Source organism: Dendrobium catenatum, unplaced genomic scaffold (assembly GCF_001605985.2).
Source record: "Dendrobium catenatum unplaced genomic scaffold, ASM160598v2 original_scaffold_4309, whole genome shotgun sequence".
Classification (NCBI taxonomy): domain Eukaryota; kingdom Viridiplantae; phylum Streptophyta; class Magnoliopsida; order Asparagales; family Orchidaceae; genus Dendrobium; species Dendrobium catenatum.
This window is the reverse complement of record NW_021322770.1, coordinates 246276-266792: the sequence shown is the minus strand read 5'-3', so window position 1 is coordinate 266792 and position 20517 is coordinate 246276. Positions and strand designations below refer to the sequence as shown.

General features: G+C 36.5%; 1 protein-coding gene and 1 non-coding gene across 2 annotated transcripts; one reads left to right on the top strand and one right to left on the bottom strand.

The window, feature by feature from the left end:
* The first annotated feature begins 940 nt into the window (after positions 1 to 940).
* On the top strand, positions 941 to 1103 carry LOC114578375. The gene has a single exon (XR_003699424.1). It is a non-coding gene; the product is annotated as a U1 spliceosomal RNA (small nuclear RNA).
* A 1271-nt stretch (positions 1104 to 2374) lies between these two features.
* Positions 2375 to 17162, bottom strand: LOC110107314. The gene is made up of 5 exons (XM_020837541.2): positions 16684 to 17162; positions 16296 to 16359; positions 11197 to 11361; positions 3292 to 3357; positions 2375 to 2866 (listed from the first exon to the last, which is right to left on the bottom strand). Exons 1-5 carry the CDS (start codon positions 16914 to 16916, stop codon positions 2618 to 2620), a joined length of 777 nt encoding a protein of 258 aa, XP_020693200.1. The 5' UTR covers positions 16917 to 17162; the 3' UTR covers positions 2375 to 2617.
* Positions 17163 to 20517: the final 3355 nt, after the last annotated feature.

Below are 20517 nucleotides of genomic sequence, written 5' to 3'. Positions count from 1 at the left end.
GATGATCAGGAGTTGACGGCCAGGCCATGATCGTTGGTGTCATATTCGAAAAGAGCTCTAGAGTTCTTAGTTTTTTCAAATTTTCTTCAATTTCATACCTCTTTCATATGAAGAATGTGAGCCTATTTATAATTTTTGTAGTGATATTTGACAATTTTAGTTCAAGTCCTCAAACACTTCACAATATGGCCGATGTTAATTCCGTTGATTGTAAATTATTCTTTTGGCATTTGAGTGTCTCAATGATATTTAGATTAAGTTATGTTGGGCTCACTAAATTTACCTTATCAAGTTTTTAAAGATTATTTGATCTATTATTTGGTGTATTTTAATCATTATTAATTTATTTTTTAAACTGAATTCAAAAATTAATTTTTTTTTTTTCATAAACTTGAATAAAGTCAATTGCTAATCAAACTTAATTTGGTTTGAGATCAAATCAATTAAATTTTAGCCAATATCAAGTAAAAAAAAAAAGATCAGCTCGAGATCAAATTGTTATTAATATTAAAAGAATTATCTTTATGAAAATTAAAACAAATATTTTCTTAAATTATTATATTTCACACCATTTTTACTGTTGCTCTAATACATCGCCTTGTATTATTTTCTCATGTAAACAAAATTTATAATATTTTGATAGGCATTGATCAAACTCCAAAATTATTAAATTTATTTTGAAATAATTATAATATAAATTTTTTTATATATTCATATTAATTTAAATACTTCTCTGATGGATTGAGAACTACCGTCTGATGGCTTTACTGAAAAAATAAAAAAAAATGTCGATACCAAATCCTTGCTGCCGACCATTCAAATTACACTATTTCAGGCAAGAGGTTTTCTCACAAGCCAGTTTATTAGTCCCACATCGTTAATTGGCAGGAACAGTTCTACAGCTGTTCTATAAATAGCCTACCTATGCCTTCAATCAACCATACTTACCTGGACGGGGTTGGCTAGCGATCATGAAGGCTGGCTGCCTAGGTTAGTGGCCTCCATTGCACATGTAGGAGGTGCGCTGCCCTAGCGTCTCCTCAACGAGGAGATCGCACGTCATAATTTGTTGCTGGGGGAATTCGCGTACGCGCGGTCCCCACTAAATTTTAATTTCAAAATTTTTTAATTTAAGTGATATACTTTTTATTTGTCAATTGTTAATGATAGAATGGTGTAAAGGGATAGTTTAATGGGTTATGTTATTATTTATATATTGTGGCTGTGTTTGCAGCTTTATTTTGGTTGTTGAAACGTGAATGGATTTTTCACGGTTTTTTTATTTTTAATTATAGGAAGTGTCATATTCATTAAAAATTAAATAAATGCATAAACCTTGGAAGTCAGCAACAATAACAAAAGGAATGCTACTAACACCTAAAGGTAAAAACACAACATTAAATGAAATGTTGGAATGATTTTAAGGTCAGATTTTTTTTTTTTTTTTTTAAGCCTTTGTTTGGGATAGCTTTAAATTTGAAGGTCAGACAAATGGAATTATTTACTTGATTTTTTTTTTTAAAGAAGTATAGTTTAATGGGTTATGTTATCATTTATATATTGACGCTGCTAGGGGTGTCAATTTCGAGTCACGGGTCGAGCCCAGAATTGACCTGACACTGTTCGGGTCAACCCGAACCCGACCCATTTTACAAAAGGGTCAATTTTTGGAACCCGAAACCGACCCACTTTAGGTTCGAGTCAACCCGACCTAACACGAATTTTCATGTTTGGCTGAAGCGCGTGAGAAAATGAGGAAAATATTAGCGAGCTTCCGTCACTACTTCCATTTCCGGCTCGAATCCCATGGGTGGCCATGACAACCTTAATTGTTGGCACAGATAAATTGGTATGAGTTAACTGTTAGGTCAACCGGAGTTTACTCGCCACATTGCGAAGTGGTTAATACTTACAAGCACATAAAACAAAACAAAAATATAAGCTAAAAATTGAAATACTAACCCCTAAGCATATTATAATTAAGATGCCCAGTATCATATTTCCCAACAACAACAATAACATCAAACTTTAGTCCCACTATGTGGAGTCGGCTACATGAATTCTTTTTCTCCACTATGTCAAGTTAAAAAATCAAATTATCGTTTAAATCTAATAAAGAAATATCATTGCTGGATAGAAATCATTCATATTTCTGCAGTTTCTATATCTTCCTTTTACTAATAAAAAAATTTGAAAAAAAAAATTAGGTTACAATCTCTAGAACACCCATTTTCCTTAGAACTAAAGTCGTCGTGAACGCGAAAACCTTTGCAAGTCATAGAATTACTATCGGTCAAATGCTTTACCTAATCAAATTTTCCAAATGCTTTTCCTAATTCAATATTTCTACAAAATAAAATTACAAATCACAATCTCAAACAAATAAGTAAAAATATTTAAATAAAACTCTAAACTCAACCAAGGTTGCAATGAATTGATCCTTATATTAAATCACAATGCAACAAAGCCTTTACAATTCCACAATTCAGAGCTCAAATGGTTAAATTAAGAGTTTGTCTGGTTACCTATGTTACCAATCAGCATAAATGAAAGCTCCAGATTAAAGAATGTTCCAACTTTAAAAACTGAAGCAATCATTTGATCTGGTCAACTACTCTCATCCTGAATAATTGGCAGGACTTAGAGGTTTTGAAGGGCTGATATCCACATTCCATGAGTGATTTCCACTGCCATTTGCAGTTCTTTCCATGTTACATGACTCGGGATTCTTTTTAAGTGTAAGAGAAGGTTTGTGGAGAACATTGAACTCCTTGCTTCCTTCGCCGTACTTACCTATGCATATCGTATCGCCCCGCCCATGCCAGATTCCATCTTGCACATTGTTCATCTCCAATGTTCTCGACTCCTGCTCAAACAAATCGATTACTGTTCATTTTCAACCATGTTCAGCGCGATAATTAGCTCGAGTCTGAGTAATTTTTATAAGCTTGTTTCTATAATGAGATAAACACTAACAATATCTTAATTGACCATGTTCGATTCGATGGTAGCTTGATCATTTTATATATGAGTAAAAATATGTATATTTATTTATGTATGTTTCTAGATGTATATGCATAAATTGTCAGCTCGATAAGCTAACAAGCCAAATGAAAATACATAATTTTAGCTCATTTGTTTAACGAGCTGAGCCGAACAACATTAGCTCGCTCAAGCTTGGCTCATTTACACCATTACACAAAAGAAAAGTTTGAGATGAGCTAATGCAACTTAGCACAAAAATAAAAAATCTGCGAAGGTAAAGACTAAAGAGATGGTTAAGTAACAAACCTGGCACAGTGTGCAACAGGGGCACAAGAGATGGAAGATGCAGTCTTCTAAAGAACTGCCACTACCCTGCAAAGCTAAATGTTAGGACATTTCAATAACTCTTCAAAATTCTGAAAATTGGACAGTTAAGAGCCAAAATCCAAATCAATGAATAGGCATTTAAAAGCAGAATGAAAAAGAGCTGTTTACTATGAGTATGTTATAAGAAGAAGGTATATAAACCGAGCCAACATGGGGAATGACAAAGTATCCTTTGCAGTCGAAGATATCTACCTATTAGGCTGCAAAGGTTATCTTCTGAATGATTTGAGGAGAAGATTAACCCAAAATATTTTGGAATATTTAAATGACGCCAGTGATAATGTAAGAAAAAGATGAACAAGCATAGGCTGGGAACTGTACCTTCCTTGCACGAGTACACTGGATGTTAGATCCACAGTTTACATACAATAACAAGAAAAAACCTTGCCATAGTTTTTTGTTCTTGCATGTTACATAATTCTATAATTATTTTGCGAGAAAAAGACTACAATGATCCATAACTATATTAAAGGATCATTTTCGTATCTCAATTCCTTAAATAGGAACCAAAATAGTTCCACCATGAGACTATTTTCATTCCTTTTTAAGGATTTGAAGACAATTTTGATATTTCATAAAGATTCAAGGGACCATTTGATCCCTTTCACTTTACTTCGCATTAGTTCTTAGACTCATTATTTCATCACCTTTTATTATCAGAATTGTACGTTTATTGGCAATGATAGGAATATGCATCAAACATGTTTGTTTAATTGAGTAAGATGATATCTTGTTTGAGTTGCGTAATCAAATGGAAATGATGGAAACCCAACAAGAAAACACGAATCAAGAACTAACCCATTTTAGCATCCTTTCAATCTCTTAGAAGTGACAGAACCAAGGGATCAATAGACTTTGACCATGATGAGGGGTTCTATGTGCCTTCCTCAATAAGGTGTGAGCTAAGATCCTATTGTTCCCAACTATTCCCAAGATAGTGCTGTAATCCCAACCAAATCCAAATATAAAATCCTTGCAATCCCAAACAAATCTAAACATAAAATCCCAAGTTGTTGACTCTTATGCATTGGTGATGGAGATGTTGACTTCGTGGGTGCATAAAATTTAAAACATGTTGCATATATATTTATGCTGGCCTGACAGTCGAAGAAACCCATGTTATGTGTGTATTTGTTTGGGGAATGAAGCATTAAGAGTAGAGTGACTGAAATATTCATCTTCCTATATTGTTCTCCCAGCAACCGAGATGCAAGTATATGCATAAAGGAAATCATGTAAAAGCAAATCAAGTTAGTTATATATGGTGTAGATGACAGAGGCAAAGATCCAGAGATCTGAAACAGTGCAGAGGTAGTGGAGCAGTCAGATGGAGCTGTGAGCCGTAATATCAATAACAGCAAGAACTTATCACTTCTTCTTCTCAGCCCCACTCAAGTTGACAATGGATGTTTGAATTGTTAACTTGTCACAAAGTTCGGAAAAATTAGCTGAGCTAAGAGGTTTGGTAAACAAATCAGGAAGTTGATCATTGGAAGCTATGTGATGAACTGAAATGTGTGGAAGTTAGATACAATCCCCAATGAAGTGACAATAAATTTCTATATGTTTTATTAGAGCATGAAAGATAGGATTATTAGCCAATGCAAGAGCTGACAAATTATCGCAGAATAACTTCACCAAATGAAGAGAAATACCAAATTCAAGTCAAACATGTCGAAGCCAATGATGTCACAGGCAGCTGTAGCTAAACCTTTATATTCAATCTAAGAAGATCTAGCTACCGAGGTTTGCTTTCTTAAGTAAGCAAACATGGTTGAGATATTACGAATCCACAAAACTTGATGGTTGGTTCATGTAAACAATTTCATCAAGCACTCCATGCAAAAAAACATTGGAAACATCTAATTGAAGAATAGACCAGTTGTGATAGACCGCAATTGTAAGAAAAATTCAAATTATCAAAAATTTGGCAATGAGACTAAATGTATCATGATAGTCTAAAGCCAAACTCTTGCTTAAAATCTTGAGCAACCACCTGTGCTTTATAACGGGCAATTGAACCATCATAATTAAACTTTATTTTAAAGAGTCATTTGCAACCCAAAACGTTTTGTTGAGGTCCTGAAGAGACGGGGGAACAAGAATCCAAGTGCCTTGGTTTTGTAAAGCTTCAAATTCAACACTCATATCTTCTCTCCAAGTAGGAAATTTAATTGCATGAGAATAACAGGAGGTGTTTGTAGGAGTGATGGTATGTTGGAGATCAAAAACTGGCTTTGGTTTAAAGTTTTCTATTTGAAACCGGGTGACCATGGGATGGCGTAAGGGAATTGGATATGGGTGAGGAGCAAGAGAGGAGGAAGCTGGCGTATGTGGGGATGGGAGGGAAGAAGGAAATGGAAGTAATAGGTAGAAAATCATTGCCGAGGATCTTGTTTAAATCCATTGATTGCAGGTGATGTAGTTCAACATGGTATTAGAGCTTGGCGAACAAGCAAGTTTGGAAGCAGGCTGTTTAAAAGGAAAGATGGATTCATGAAATGTAACATGCCTTGAGATAGATAACCGACATGAGATGATGCTAATACATTTATATCCTTTTGCTTGAGTGGCATAACCAAGAAATATGTATGGAGTGGAATGGGGAGCAAGTTTGTGTGAGAGCTTTGTTGGCACCATGGATAACAAAGACAGCCATATGTTCTGAGATGATATGTTGGTGGCTGATTATATAAATATTCACATGGGGATTTGTGATGAGAGATTTTGGAGGGAATATGATTAATTAAGTAGGCAGCAGTGAGTAGAGTGTCCACCCAAAAGTTTGATGGTAAATTGGCATCAAATAGTAAGGCACAAACAATTTCAAATAAATGTCGATGTTTGTGTTCGACAACTCCATTTTATTGAGTATAGGGACACCTGGTTTGGTGAACAATGTCAAATTGAAGCAAATGATTTTGAAAGATTTTATTTATATACTCAGCACCACCATCTCAATGAAGAATTTTAATTGATTTCTGAAATTGTTTTTCTATAAGACATTTAAACTGCAAATTGAGCATGTTTCTGATTTTGAGTGTAAACTGAAATCATCAACTAACATATAGTAATATTTATAGGATTGCATTAATAAAATTGGGGAAAGACCCCATACATCAGTGTGTATAATCTCTAAATATTTAGTAGTTTTCAAGGTACAACAAAAAGGATAAACAAGTACATTTAGCACGAGCACAAACTAAACAATGAAAGAAGGGGGAAGACAGTTTGTTGATTAGCATTTCTTTGGAAAGACGTGTAGACACAACGGGTGTCCCAGGTGTTGACGCCAAATGGTGGATGAAGTGGAGACTATATAAAGAGATGTAGGAGAAGAGTGTAATGACCACTGATCTGAGGAGTTGGAGAGATTAATAGCACACAGGCTATGTTAACTGGGCCCTTTGGAGAAGAGTTTTGTTGGTTAGAGAATCCTTAATAGCAAAGTCATTAGAATAAAAAAGAATCAAAAGTTAATTTGTCAATAGAAAGTAGATTGTGAGAGAGATAGGGAACATGAAGAACTTTGGGTAGGTGGAGCTTATGTGATGGTGTAGGAAGGATTCCTTGACCTGTTTGAGCAATGGGAAGCAGCTGACCATTCCCAACCTGAACCTGGGAAAAATCGGAGTAAGGTTGTGTGCTGTAAAGCTAAGAAGCATTAGATGTAAGGTGGGTTGTATCACCAAAAGCTAAAAACCAGTCTGCATTGATTGTGTTATATGTGACAACGTATTCTTGTTGTGGTGCTTGGAAAGAATTATCATGACAATGCCAACAACTGAGAGCAGAATGTCCTGATTTCCCACATATTTGAGACTCAATATTTGGACAAGAGCGACATCCCTCGCACAATTGAATAAGTCCTGAACGTCCACCATGAGATGCAGGAGAATAGCGACCACAACCAGAAGAGTGAGATGGAGCACATCCTCGAGACCGACCTCGAATTGCAGAGAGAGCAAATAGTAAATCAACAACAACATGTGAGATAGTTTCACGAGCAGAATCAATTGCTATGTTCAGCTCTTCACTAAATAGGAGATCATAACAGTCATCAAGACTGATTGGATGCAGTTTTGTATGAATGACTGTCTTAAAAGACTGATAAGTGAACGGCAAAGCCACTCAATGTGTAAAGAATGATGTCTTCAGCATCTATAGAGGAGCTAGCAGCGACAATGGCATCAATTTTCTGCTTGACGACAATCAGATATTGAACCATAGTCTTATTTTTTAATTGGAGTTAATGTAATTCATTTTTTTAACTGAAGGAGTGGAGAACGATTCGTAGATTGGAGACAACATTCAATGGTAAGCCAAATGCCTTGACATGGTCCTAGTTAAGAACATAAGGGGCAATGTTGGAGTAAATGGCTTTGACTATGTTCTGAATTTTTGATCAAAAAGCATTCATGTTTGATATAAGGGATTAATGACAATCTATAATGTACATACACGGACATGGGACACGTCAATTATTGAAAATATATGATACAGACACAAGTTGGACATGATATTATAATTTTTCTATTTTAAAAATAGTGTATAAAAATTGAATAAGTATAATATTAAAAATAATTTAGAAATAATAAGTCATTTAACTAAAATTTCTACTTAAAATGATTAATATTAGGATGCGAAAGTCGGGTGTCGATGTCGTGTATTAGGCATCGAGAGAGGAGACGACAATGCTATCGAGAGTTGGGCATCGATGTTATGCAGTAAGTATCAGGTGTCGATGTTAAGATGGTGTATGTCGTCGATGTTGACAGGGTGTTCGTCATCGATGTTAAGACGGCATTGGACAAAGATGCGCTGTCAAGTTGTGGGTGTAGAAATTGCTAGCGTCGAGCATCAAATTCAAGACAATGCTAGACTTTGATGTTGAGATGGATTTGAAATGTCGATGTTGTAAAGATGCTAGACATCGATGTTGAGATGACATCAGGAATTGTTGTGAACCAAAGTCGTGACCCACCAAGAGAAATGAAAATGAAAATATTCCATGAATATGGTAGTGAGTGCGGGCGATTGATTTGGTGTTGTAGACATGAAATAAAAAATTTAGATTTTATATTTCAAATAAATAAAATTTTAAATACAAAAAAATTATATTTTAAAATTTTCATAAAATATTTAAGACACTTGTGTCCAATTTATATTTAATATTTTTTTAATCAGACACATTTTTGGCGTGTCCGACAGTGTCGGACCCATGATGTGTGGGATACATGTCTGATTAATAGAGAAATGTAGAGAGAAACTGTTTAGGCGGTTTAGAAATTGAACCAATGAGATAACCTTCAAATCTGTTTGCAGTAAATAATTTGAGAAGTTGGGCCTTACAAACGGGATGTTTGTCATGTATATTTAAAAAAATAAAAAATAAAATAGACAAATAATTAACCAATAAAATAAATATTATTCTCATCATTAAAAAATCTATTTAAAAATACAAAATGTATGTGTTTTGAAATAGAAAATTTCAACTAAATTATTTAGTCTCATAAGTCATATCACTTGAGAGCTTTATTTTATTTTGTTTATATAATTTTTTTTTCACGTATTAAGAGCTTACATGGAGTTGTGAGACCATGTGGGCATGTTGTGTTGGTTCTTAGATGATAAATAATTATTACAAAATTTTAGGCTTATTATAAAATTAAAATATCTTATATTTAAATTAATTTCTCTCCCTCTTCTTCTCACGAATTCACATTTTCTGTATCATTTATGGATACACCTCCTACAGTGTAGTTAGTTGATAGTATAACAAAGTGCATCCTAAGGAAATCCGAACGAGTGGATCGCATCTACCCACAACAATAGAATATCCAGGTACCTTGTCAAGCAAAAGGGATACCTTCATCAAACAAGTCATGGGTATAAGTAGTGAAACATCAATGAAAAACCGAAGGTGCAAAAGAATACCACCACACACATTTCCTAGAGTCAAATTTTAAAAAAGATTAGGACAGTTGATGCAGCTTTTCAAATCTATAGTCATCATTAGAAACATAAACTAGCTATGTTGATTTGTTATTTTAATATTTTTTGTGATTTCTACGGAGGATTATAAATATCCTTTTATTTTCGCACTGTGGAAAATATTATTCATATAAGCAAGCCTAAGTTGTGTTTTCCCAGGTAAATAGCATTTAGCTCTGGAGTCTGGACAGTGGAACATATGGAACATTCCGGTTCAAGTTATGTCATGGCCCAACATATCATGCATTGAACATTTAATTACCCTATAATGGACAAGGGAGTTTGTGTTTCTGATAGGTACCACTTGAATATTCCAAGTGATTCCTATCGGATCTTTACCCTATAATGGACAAGGGAGTTTGTGTTTCCAGATAAACAATCAACATAAGGTACAAAGTAGGGTATGCTGCATTTCTTCTTCTTTTTTTTAGGTACTTGGTTGATACTTAAGTCATTTTGCATGATTTTATGGGACCTTTGCTTAGACATTGGGATGCCTTAGGCAGCCTTTAGATCTCCCTCATAAATATGAGTCGCTTTCCTTACTATTTCTTATTCAATTAAATCAAAGTATTACTTTGATGAAGGAAATTCCTTCCTATCATGGATGAGAAATTCATGTTGCTATGCTTGAACCTTGACAAAACAAATGGAAATGCATCTAACCATATCATAATCAAGCAACAACATACGAACTCATCACTTGTGATTTCATCATCTTATCTCCAAATTCTTGGTTTCCTTCACATGCATCTGAAGTAGTATGTCTTTCCTTAAAACTGCTTCTCTAAGTGTGACTCTTATCATATCTAGATTTTGCATGCGCTGTACCCCAAAATATTAATCGATTTTTTTTTTCAAAATACTTGTTCATTTGCTGAGCATGCTTTAAATATATATGATTTATTTGATCTTAATTCTTAAGTCTTGGTAATATATTGCATCTCTTAAGCTCTTAAATGAATTTATTAGTGGGACTTTCACATAAGGATTGGTTGCAAGTGTAACCTAGCCTCATATGTTCACACTTCTACTATTAAACCAAAACAAAAGAATTAAATTTCTCTTTGCCAAATACAGCATCAGCTGTAAGGTCATCAGATCTAGGCATCTAGAAATATGGTCTTACATGCATACGGCCTTTGGCTAATTCCACAATTAAACCTTTCTTTTTTTTTTGCAACAGGTTGTGGCAGGACATGGATATTCAAAACTTAAAGCATACTAATGCATAAGAAAACAATCACCATGTAGCATACTCTGCATAATAAATAGCAAACTCACAAATCATTGTCACTTTTGAATTATAGTCAACTGGTACAACACAAATTTCTATTGTCTGATAGAATTTCCTTCATCAAAGTAAAATAAAGCCACCATGTAAATCTTGCCGAATAGCTTTTAACAGTTTCCTGGTTACAAAGGTTTTACTAACATGATGAAAGATTAAAACAAAACACTTTTAATTCATCAAATAAAAACGATAGCACTTGTACTCCTGATGAAAAAACATAAGAACCACTTGCTTCAAATAAAACTTACCTACACTACCATACCAACATAATATTTTTCATGCCAAAAAAGGTTAAGGAGTCAACTGAGCATCTCAGCGGCGGGATTGAATACCCGGATCAAATCAGAGTTCACGCCGCCCGCCCTGAAAAATAGGAGGCGTGGGAACCCTAAACCCTAAACCCTAAACCCTATCTATTTAGACTAAAAAACATATTGAAGCTAACACAAAGGAGGGTCTATAGTTTGAAATTTGCTTTCATTTCTTCCTTTCTCAAATAAATTTAGAGATTTATGAACAATACTAAAGATGCTTACTCTTATATTAAACAGCTTCCTGATTCTAGCACGAAAATAGCCTGCATACAGTCCAACTGAGATGGCAGCAGCAACCCCCAGGTACATGAAATAATGCTGCTCGGTGATGCCAAAAGCAGTAAGGCTGAGCAGAGCAAGAGCTAGTAGGATAAGATAGACGGTTCCCTGAAAAAGGAAATATCTAAAATAATTATTTCCGGATATCCATATAAAGATGAAAATAAGCAAGGTCTGGAGAAGTAAGTTCAAGAAAACTCCCTTAACTTTATTGGCCACTTAAAAGCCAGAGTTAACAATCATAGTTATCAAGATCTAAAACAATGAACATAAATAGAAAATTAAATTCAAATTGCTAGCTGAGGGCAACATAGTCAGTAAGTCAGATCAAAAGTAATGAATACCAATCTGCATAAGCTGCCGCTTTGCATTACACCAAAATCTCATAGGCATTATACACAATCTATATCTTTGTCCCATAAGGAATATGTTACGGCGCCGGCCCAGAAGGGGCAAGCTGGACCGGTCCAGTGAACCTGGACCGGTCCTGGTCTATGCCAGGCGGAGAAAGCAGCAGGGAGGGGGCGGAAATCTTGTGGGCCCCATGTTGGGCTTAATGCAAAGTTTGGAGTGAAAATTTTGAATGTAAGGGCTGTTTATATATTTTGTAATTCACCTTTGATGTTAATTAGGGGATTATGAGGGAATTAAGGGGTATCTTGAATTTTGAATGAAATTTGGAGATCTTGTCTTGTGCTTGGACTCTAGGGTTTGCTAGAGACTTGTGGAGACTTTTTCGTCCTCTCGAATCGAAGAACATTGTATCTTTTGTTGTGTTCTAGTTTGTTATTTGAATCAAAGTTTGTTTCTGGTGTTTCTTCTTCATCTTACAACGTTCTCGCATTGCTTTTGCTGATTTCTCATTGAAATCAACCCTCTTGCTCACTGGTTTTGCCGATTATTGGTGGGATTGCTTGCGAACTAAAGTATTAACCTTGCGGTTACTTGCGAACTCAAGTACTTCCTATCAGAATATAAACTTTGTTCTTTTAAATCAAGTAAGCATATTATGTAAGAATAATATGGCTTAAGAGATAACTACAAAAACATACAGCGATACCTAGGTAAGATAGATCTAAGTAAAAAATGAAGATATTGGTGATGATATGACTCTTAAGTTAAAGTAGGACGGTTAAAATCATGATTATGAAAACCAAACCAAACCGACCGTTGAACCAATCAAACCGTGACCCATTCTTCAAGTTGATTTGACCTAAATAAAAAATTGCATTTGTAAGGACATGGGATTAACCCATAAAAAACAAGTGGTTGAACCAATCAACCCTTAAACCTAGAGAGGTTGAGTTGGTTTGAGTAAAAATCTCAATGGCAAGATGGTGTTGGGACTTGGAATGTAATATTTGTTTAACTTATTTCATGTAATATAATATATTTCATGATATATAAATATACATATACATATTATCACTTATCATTATTAGGAATATAACATAATTTAAATAAAGTTAATTAATTTTAATAATATTTATATTAATCACGGTTGAACCCCCAATTGAATTTTAATTGAACATTTTCTTCCACCAATTCAATCTATGAGTGAATTATATAAACCTTGGTTAAAAATTTGTTTAAAATTGCGCAATACGAGGCTCGCCTTGAGGTCCGCCTTAGCGCAATTCCAATGAAAAAAGCCTTGAAGCTTACGCCTCAAGCTTTTTTTATGAGGCTTACGCCTCAGCTTGGTTGAGGCCCGCCTTAAGGTGCGCCTCGCCTTACTAGAGTGAGGCATACGCCTCAACCGATTAATATATTTTTTTTATTAAAACTTACAAAAAAACCTATGGGAGTGAGTTATGGAGCATAGGTTGCGGCGTGATACTAACATTTCTCAAAATCAATTTGGATTCATGCCGGATAGGTCGACTATGGAAGCCATACATTTATTAAGAGGTTTGATGGAGAAATATAGAGAAAATAAGGAGGATCTACATATGATATTTATTTATTTAGAAAAAGCATATGATAAAGTTCCAAGAGAAGTGCTATGGAGAGTTCTTGAAAAGAAAGGAGTCAATAATGCTTATATTCAAATCATTAAAGATTTGTATGCAGGAGCTATTACTTGTGTTCAAACACAAGGTGGATTGACCAAGTATTTCCCTATTTTGGTTGGGTTACATCAAGGATCAGCCTTAAGCCCATATCTTTTTGCTTTAATCATGGATGTTCTAACTAGACATTTGCAAGAGGATGTACCTTGGTGTATGCTTTTTGCTAATGATATTCTTCTTGTTGATAAGACTAGAGAGGGAGTTGAAGGTAAACTTGAATTAGGGAGGTCAACCTTAGAGTCTAAAGGTTTTCGCTTGAGTAGATCTAAAACGGAATATATGGAGTGTAATTTTAGTAGTAATAGACCTAGTGAGGGGATTGTGACTTTGGGCGATCAAGTCATTAAAAAGAGTACACGTTTTAGATATCTTGGATCTATTGTTCAAAGTGATGGTGAAATAGATGGGGATATTATCAGCAAAATTCAAGTTGGATGGTCGAAGTGGAGGAATGCATCTGGAATGAGAATTTGACTTTTAATAGAACAAAATAGAGAGAAAGGATTCATGTACCCGACCCCACGTAGTGGGATAAAGGCTTGATGTTATTGTTGTTGTTGTTATTGAAAACTTACAAAAAACCTAAACTAAAGCCCCTAACAAATCACGTCTTCATGCACCCTTAAGCCGTAACAACTTCCTCTCAATAGCCTCAACCTCTTGCCCACCTCCTTTGCTGTAGTCACCATGATCGTAGCCACCTCCGAGAATCACTTGAAAGCTGCACACTGCCACTACCACCTATAAAAATTTTGGAATATTATTCACATCTTTATGTTGAAGACAAATATTTATAAAAGAAAAAGATGATTGAAATAAATGAAGAAGAAACAAATTGGGAGGCATTGAACTGCATAGGATGGGACATGGGAGAGATCAATTTGTTATGAAAACGAATCAAATAAAGACCCTCATTGATGACATTGCAGATGATTTCTGAGTTGTTGCCAATTCTATCAGCTTTTTTTAGGAATTGAATGTGGATGAGTAGGGAACTAAGAAAGAATGAATTTGGAGCTGAACTTAATCTATAGAATACTTTTACGTGATTATAATATTTTATGTTATTTTATTATTGTAATATTTGGATTTCAATTCTGTTTCAAATAATCTATCACTTGTCACTTTACGTCTTGTGCAATTTATGTTTCATATATATGCCAATTTGTTACTTCATAGTCAAAAGAAAGTTAATATGTTATTATTTAACATATTATTTTAGTATTATATAAAAAATCACTTTTACTATTTATTTTCAATTTACGCAATTTTTGGATTTTGAGGCTTACGCTTCAAAACGCCTTGCGGCTTACGCCTCGCCTTACGAAAGAAAAACGTCTCAATACCCGATTATGCAATTTTAAACCTTGGTTAAAATGTAATGTGATGTATTTCATTATACATTCATACACACACACATAGTATCACTTTACAACGCCATTATAAATATTATATCATTTAAATAATTTTATTTATTTTAATAACATTTAAGCCACCAAAGCAAGATAATACAAGATCGTTGATGGTTAAAGATAAGTTTTATAAAAACCGCAATTAGGTAGGCAATGTTGTTTGAATCTAAATATTAAGCTATAAAAAATTCATTGATATCTAAGTTGAGTGGGCCAAAAATGAGAATGTTATAATAGAGATAATGTGACCAAAAATAGACTTAGGTGGCTTGTACACATACAACAAAGGGTAGATGATAATGTACATATTAGACGAGTTGATAAAGTTATTGAGAACGGAATAGAAAATAAAAGAAGTATACATAAAATTACATGGATAAAAATTGTTCAAATGTTTGGCTTAGATGAGTTGTAAAGTTATTGACGGCGGAATAGAAAATAAAACAAGACGACATAAAATTACATGGATAAAAATTGTTCAAAATGTTCGGCAAAAAATAGGTTTAACACCTTATAAAGCTTGATGTGAATTCATATTAGCTGCCCCAAATAGTTGAGGTAAGGAAATTGATGATGATGACAAAAAGGTGATCCATTTCAATTGCAATTACTAAGCATAATGTATTGAATTTTATATTTAATTTTGTAGTTATTCAATGAATGTTTAAGTGCATTTGAGTTTCATTACCATTACTTAATTTTGGCCTAATGGCACATTATCAACATGCTTAACACCTTTCACCAATAAGCCATTGAGTGCGTATTAAAAATATGTTAGAAGATAGAAATATAATAAGAACAATACTATACATGCTAGAGTAAGAACAAACCTAATACCATAATAGCAAGGATTGCCAATAATTCTTTAATTAAATGCAAGCATTGTCACGGACCTCAATTTAGTAGACGAACTTCGGCCCCATTTGATTTCTTAAAATACATCCATTTGATTTCTTAAAATCATGAATCATGTTTTTGAAAATGATAAATTTATCATATTCCATCATTTAGAAATCATCATTGCCTTTAAAATTGGCAGATACCTTCAAAATCCCTCAAACTTCATGGTTTTGATTTCACACACAAACTAGTTTAGAACAATATCATCATTTTCTAAAACATGCTTTCTATCTTCACCCTTGGTACAAATCAATTCTTTCACATCACCAATGGCATGGTTGCTTCAAAATTACCTAAACTGAGACTGTTTTATTTAAATTAGATTCTACATCTATTATCTCGATCAAAATTGATAAGCTCATCAATGAACTTTTTGTCTGTAACAACAGGCTTCCAGTAGCCAAAAAAAAAATGTATAGGTACATTTATCAATAATTGAAGTCTTTATCACGTAAAACATCAAGGCAACGTATTCTTAAAAATAAGAGAATATACATTAAATAGAAATATCTGAATCCCAGAATGGTACATGCCCCTCAATAGCATCAAAAGTTCAAAACAATTGAAAAAGACTTCCGCATGTCAATTAACATAGGAATTATGATAGCCTAAAATATGCAAAATGGAGGGATAAGTGTCGGTAAGAAAACCGGCTCACCTGGAGAAAACAAGGCCCTAGGCCAGCTCTCCCCATATTGCTCCCAAATCTACAGCAAGGGCAACTGCAAGCATCAAAAGTTTTAACTCTCATTTAGAAACTCTACAAAAACAATTGTTTCCATTTCAACAATAAGAAAGCATGTGACCCTTCACCCATAGAAAATTGCCAAACCCCAAAAACCTAGAAGTCAAATGGATTAGAAATCTCAAACAAAACAAAAAAAGTCTCTTATTAAGAAAAGTCAATAATCGGCCATCTTTTCTGAGAAACGTAGACCAAACTGAACGAAAAAAACCAAAAAAACCTATGACCGTTCAAAGCTAATCAATAAAACCGCCCTCATCTCAAATGAAGCACAAATCAGCCCAAAAAACGCCAAGCTCACCACGCTGCCTCCATAGCGATCCGTCGGTCCTCAAGGCATCCAAGCACACCCCCCTCCCACATCCTCTGAACCCCACCGAGCTCAGCATCTCCATGGTCCTCTTCCTCCTCCTTCGCTAACCTCCTCTCCACCTTCACGCCCTGAGTCTGAAGCGCCACAGCAGCGCAAAGCATGTCGAAGTCCAGCACAGCCACCTCCTCCATCAGCCGAACCCCGTCCTCCTCCCCCTCCATCGCTCGCACAAACCCGACGCCGAACTAGGGTTCCAACTGGGGCTTCGTGCCCTTCTATCTCCTCCCAATTTCCGCCATAATTCCGCGAAATCAAAGCCATAACACCTTCTATATATATATACATTTAATTATCTGGACTTTATCTAATCGGAAAAGACACTCGAGAGATATATTGAACATTGAATGCGTTGATGCGAAAGAGGAATGAAAACGGACAGAACTTCAGCAGGTGGCCACGCCAGGTTTGGTTGGCGCACTTTGGTGCCGCGCAAACGTCCCGCAGCCTCTTTTTTATTGGTGGGTTCCACATTGGCCATTTTAGTACGCCTTCAGCCGGCCACGTCTCCTACGCCATTATTTTTTATTTACAAGCATCATAAAATTCTTTTTTTTTTTATAAAACTAAGGCATAAATTTATATATTTATTTATATATTATTCTGAATTCTGACATCACTAAGACATTCAAATGTCCATCAAACGGTTTATGATCAAGGAATTCAACATCGGCGTCCATCCAACCACTCCCAACTTGCCCTTGATCCTTCACCTATTTACTGGTCATGTTATTCCCAAAATATATAAATAGAGCTCCCTCTCCTCTTGAGAGGGGACCCCCGAAGCCTAAGGAAAAAAAGAGAGAGATCGGATATTGCTCTTGCCTCCCAACCACTGTCGGACTTCCGCCGGACCACCGTCGGACTTCCGTCGGACCACCACTTAAGGCCCTCACCTCCGCCGGACTACCGCCTGACGCCGTTGCTTCTCCGGACCACCATTTGAGGCACTCACCTTCGCCGGACCACCACCTGACGCCGTTGCTCCGCCCAGGCCCGGACTCCGCTGGACCACCACCTAAGGTTTGGACTTCTACCGGACCACCACATGAGGCCCGGACTTCTTCCAGACCACCACTTAAAGCCCTGTGCTCCACCAGGCCACCACCTGAGGCTCGGACTTCCGCCGGACAACCACCTGAGGCCCGGACTCCGCCGGACCACCACCTGAGGCCCAGACTTCCACCGGACCATTACCTGAAGCCCAGACTCCACCGGACCATCACCTGAGGCCTAGACTCCACCGGACCACCACCTGAGGCCCGAACTTCCACCGGACCACCACCTGAGACCCGGGCTTCCACCGGACCACCACTTGAGGCCCTGCGCTTTAACAGGCCACCACCTAAGGCTCAGATTTCTGCCGAACCATCCATTGATGCCTTGTGCTCCACCTGGACACCACCTGAGGCCCGGACTTCTGCCGAACCACCACATGAAGCCCAGACTTCTGCCGGATCACCACTTGAGACATTTGTGCTCCATCAGAACATCACCTGAGGCACGGACTTCCGCCGGATGACTACTTGAGGCCTTGAGCTCCACCAGGCCACCACTTGATGCCCAGAGTTCTCCAAGAATACTGCTGACCTCCATCACCAAACAAAGGTCTTTTAGACCCCAGTCTCTTGCCGACTACGATCCTTCAGACCTTCGTCGCCTACTATGGTCCTTCCGATCTCCATCACCAAACAACGGTCTTTTAGACCTCAGTCTCCTGCCTACTACGGTTCTTTTGACCTCCATCACGAGATAATAGTCTTTCAGACCCCAGTCTCCTGTCGACTACGGTCCTTTAGATCTTCGTCGCCTACTACGGTCCTTCTGACATCCATCACCAGATAACGGTCTTTTAGACCCCAGTCTTCTACCGACTATGGTCCTTCAGACCTTCATCGCCTACTATGGTCCTTCCGACCTCCATCACCAGATAATGGTCTTTCAGACCCTAGTCTCCTGCCGACTACGGTCCTTCAGACCTTCATCGCCTACTATGATCCTTCCGACCTCCGTCACCAAATAACGGTCTTTCAAACCCCAATTCCTGTCGACTACGATCCTTCAGACCTTCATCGCCTACTACGATCCTCCCGACCTCCATCACGAGACAACGGTCTTTCAAACCTGTCTCTTGCCGACTACGGTCCTTCAGATCTTCGTCGCCTACTACGGTCCTTCCAACCTCCATCAACAGACAACGATCTTTCTGACCCCGATCTTCTATCGACTACGACCCTTCTAACCTCCGTTGCCTATTATGATCCTTCTGACCTCCATCATCAAACAATGATATTTCTGACCCCGATCTCCTGTCGATTATGGTCCTTCTGACCTCCGTTGCTTACTATGGTCCTTCCGATATCCATCACTAGACAACGGTCTTTCTGACCCCAGTCTCCTGCCGACGACAGTCCTTCTGACCTCCATCGCCTACTATGGTCTTTCCGACCTCCATCACCAGACAACGGTCTTTCTGTCCCCGGTCTCCTACCGACTACGGTCCTTCCAACCTCCGTCGCCTATTATGGTCCTTCCGACCTCCATCCTATCGACTATGATCATGTCAACCAAACAAACATGTCTATATTGTAACTCCCACCATATAATGTGCTATGTATGATGTATATTGTATTATCAAAGTCAAGGCCTTCTTTCAAGGAAGGGCCTCATTTGTAATCGACTGCAAATACTAGTAGATTCATTCAAATTGGGTCAGGCCCCATGGTTTTTCCCCCTTTTAAGGGGTTTCCACGTAAAAATTTTGGTGTCTCTTATAAACACTACACACACACTCTCTCTCTCTCTCATATGCTTGTGCGTTGGATCTTCGTACAATGCTAAGACGTTAAACTATATATTTCTCTACCACCGCGAATACTCCAGGACGCAGCATTATTATTATTAAATTAATATCAATTACATGTCGAAACATTCAAAGATAAAAATTTTAATATTTTTATTTGCACAAAGCCTAAATAACTACGGATACAACATGTGAGCAAGAATTATAAGAGATGCCAAAAAATTTTAATTGAAATTTCAGAAAAAATAACAAGATATGATTCGGCTAAAATGATTCCACTAATATTTATTTTCGAATACAAATGGTGCCTTTTATGGAGAGAGGGAATTGATACACAATAAAAAGCAAAATACTTAGTTGAAGTTAGAAGAACCATGTGGCAAAAATGCAACATTAATCCTAGTGCACAAGTTCTGAGTCAAAATTGATGTTGATGGTGTAGGTGGCAAAGTAGCTAGACGACATTGATTAGAAGATTGTTGGTCGAAGGACTGTAGTTTGGTGATGGAGCTCGAGGATTATAGTTGGCAGACAATGGAGGTCAAAGCATAGTTATTGGTCGATGGTGGTCAAATGATCGCACTCGTACAACGGTTGTCGAGAAACCATAGTTGAATGTGTTATGCCTTAAGGTGTAATAGAAAAGGTAAAACCTCAATTTAAGTATCTTAACCCTAAATTTCGCATACACTATAGTATAGAGTCAATAAACATCCAAAATAAAATAAAATATGATATAAAAATCATAACTTTTCATTTCTTTAAAAGTAATCATTATAGTAGTGCATAAGACATATAAACATCAAAATGCATAAATAAATATTGGATTGTCAAAAAGTACCTCAAACTATACTAGCACCTAACAACTCTGACTTAATCAACTTATACTCAATCAATACTTTTTTCCTGAAATAGCAAATACTTCACATAGTGAGCAACTAGATGTTTGGTAGTGTTCGCTC

Coding starts and splice junctions, on each gene's coding strand:
- LOC110107314 (XM_020837541.2), bottom strand. CDS start 16,916: ATGGAGGGGGAGGAGGACGGGGTTCGGCTGATGGAGGAGGTGGCTGTG. Junction 16,360..16,683: donor ATCGCTATGGAGGCAGCGTG/GTGAGCTTGGCG, acceptor TGATGCTTGCAG/TTGCCCTTGCTGTAGATTTG. Junction 2,867..3,291: donor CCTGTTGCACACTGTGCCAG/GTTTGTTACTTA, acceptor TTGTTTGAGCAG/GAGTCGAGAACATTGGAGAT.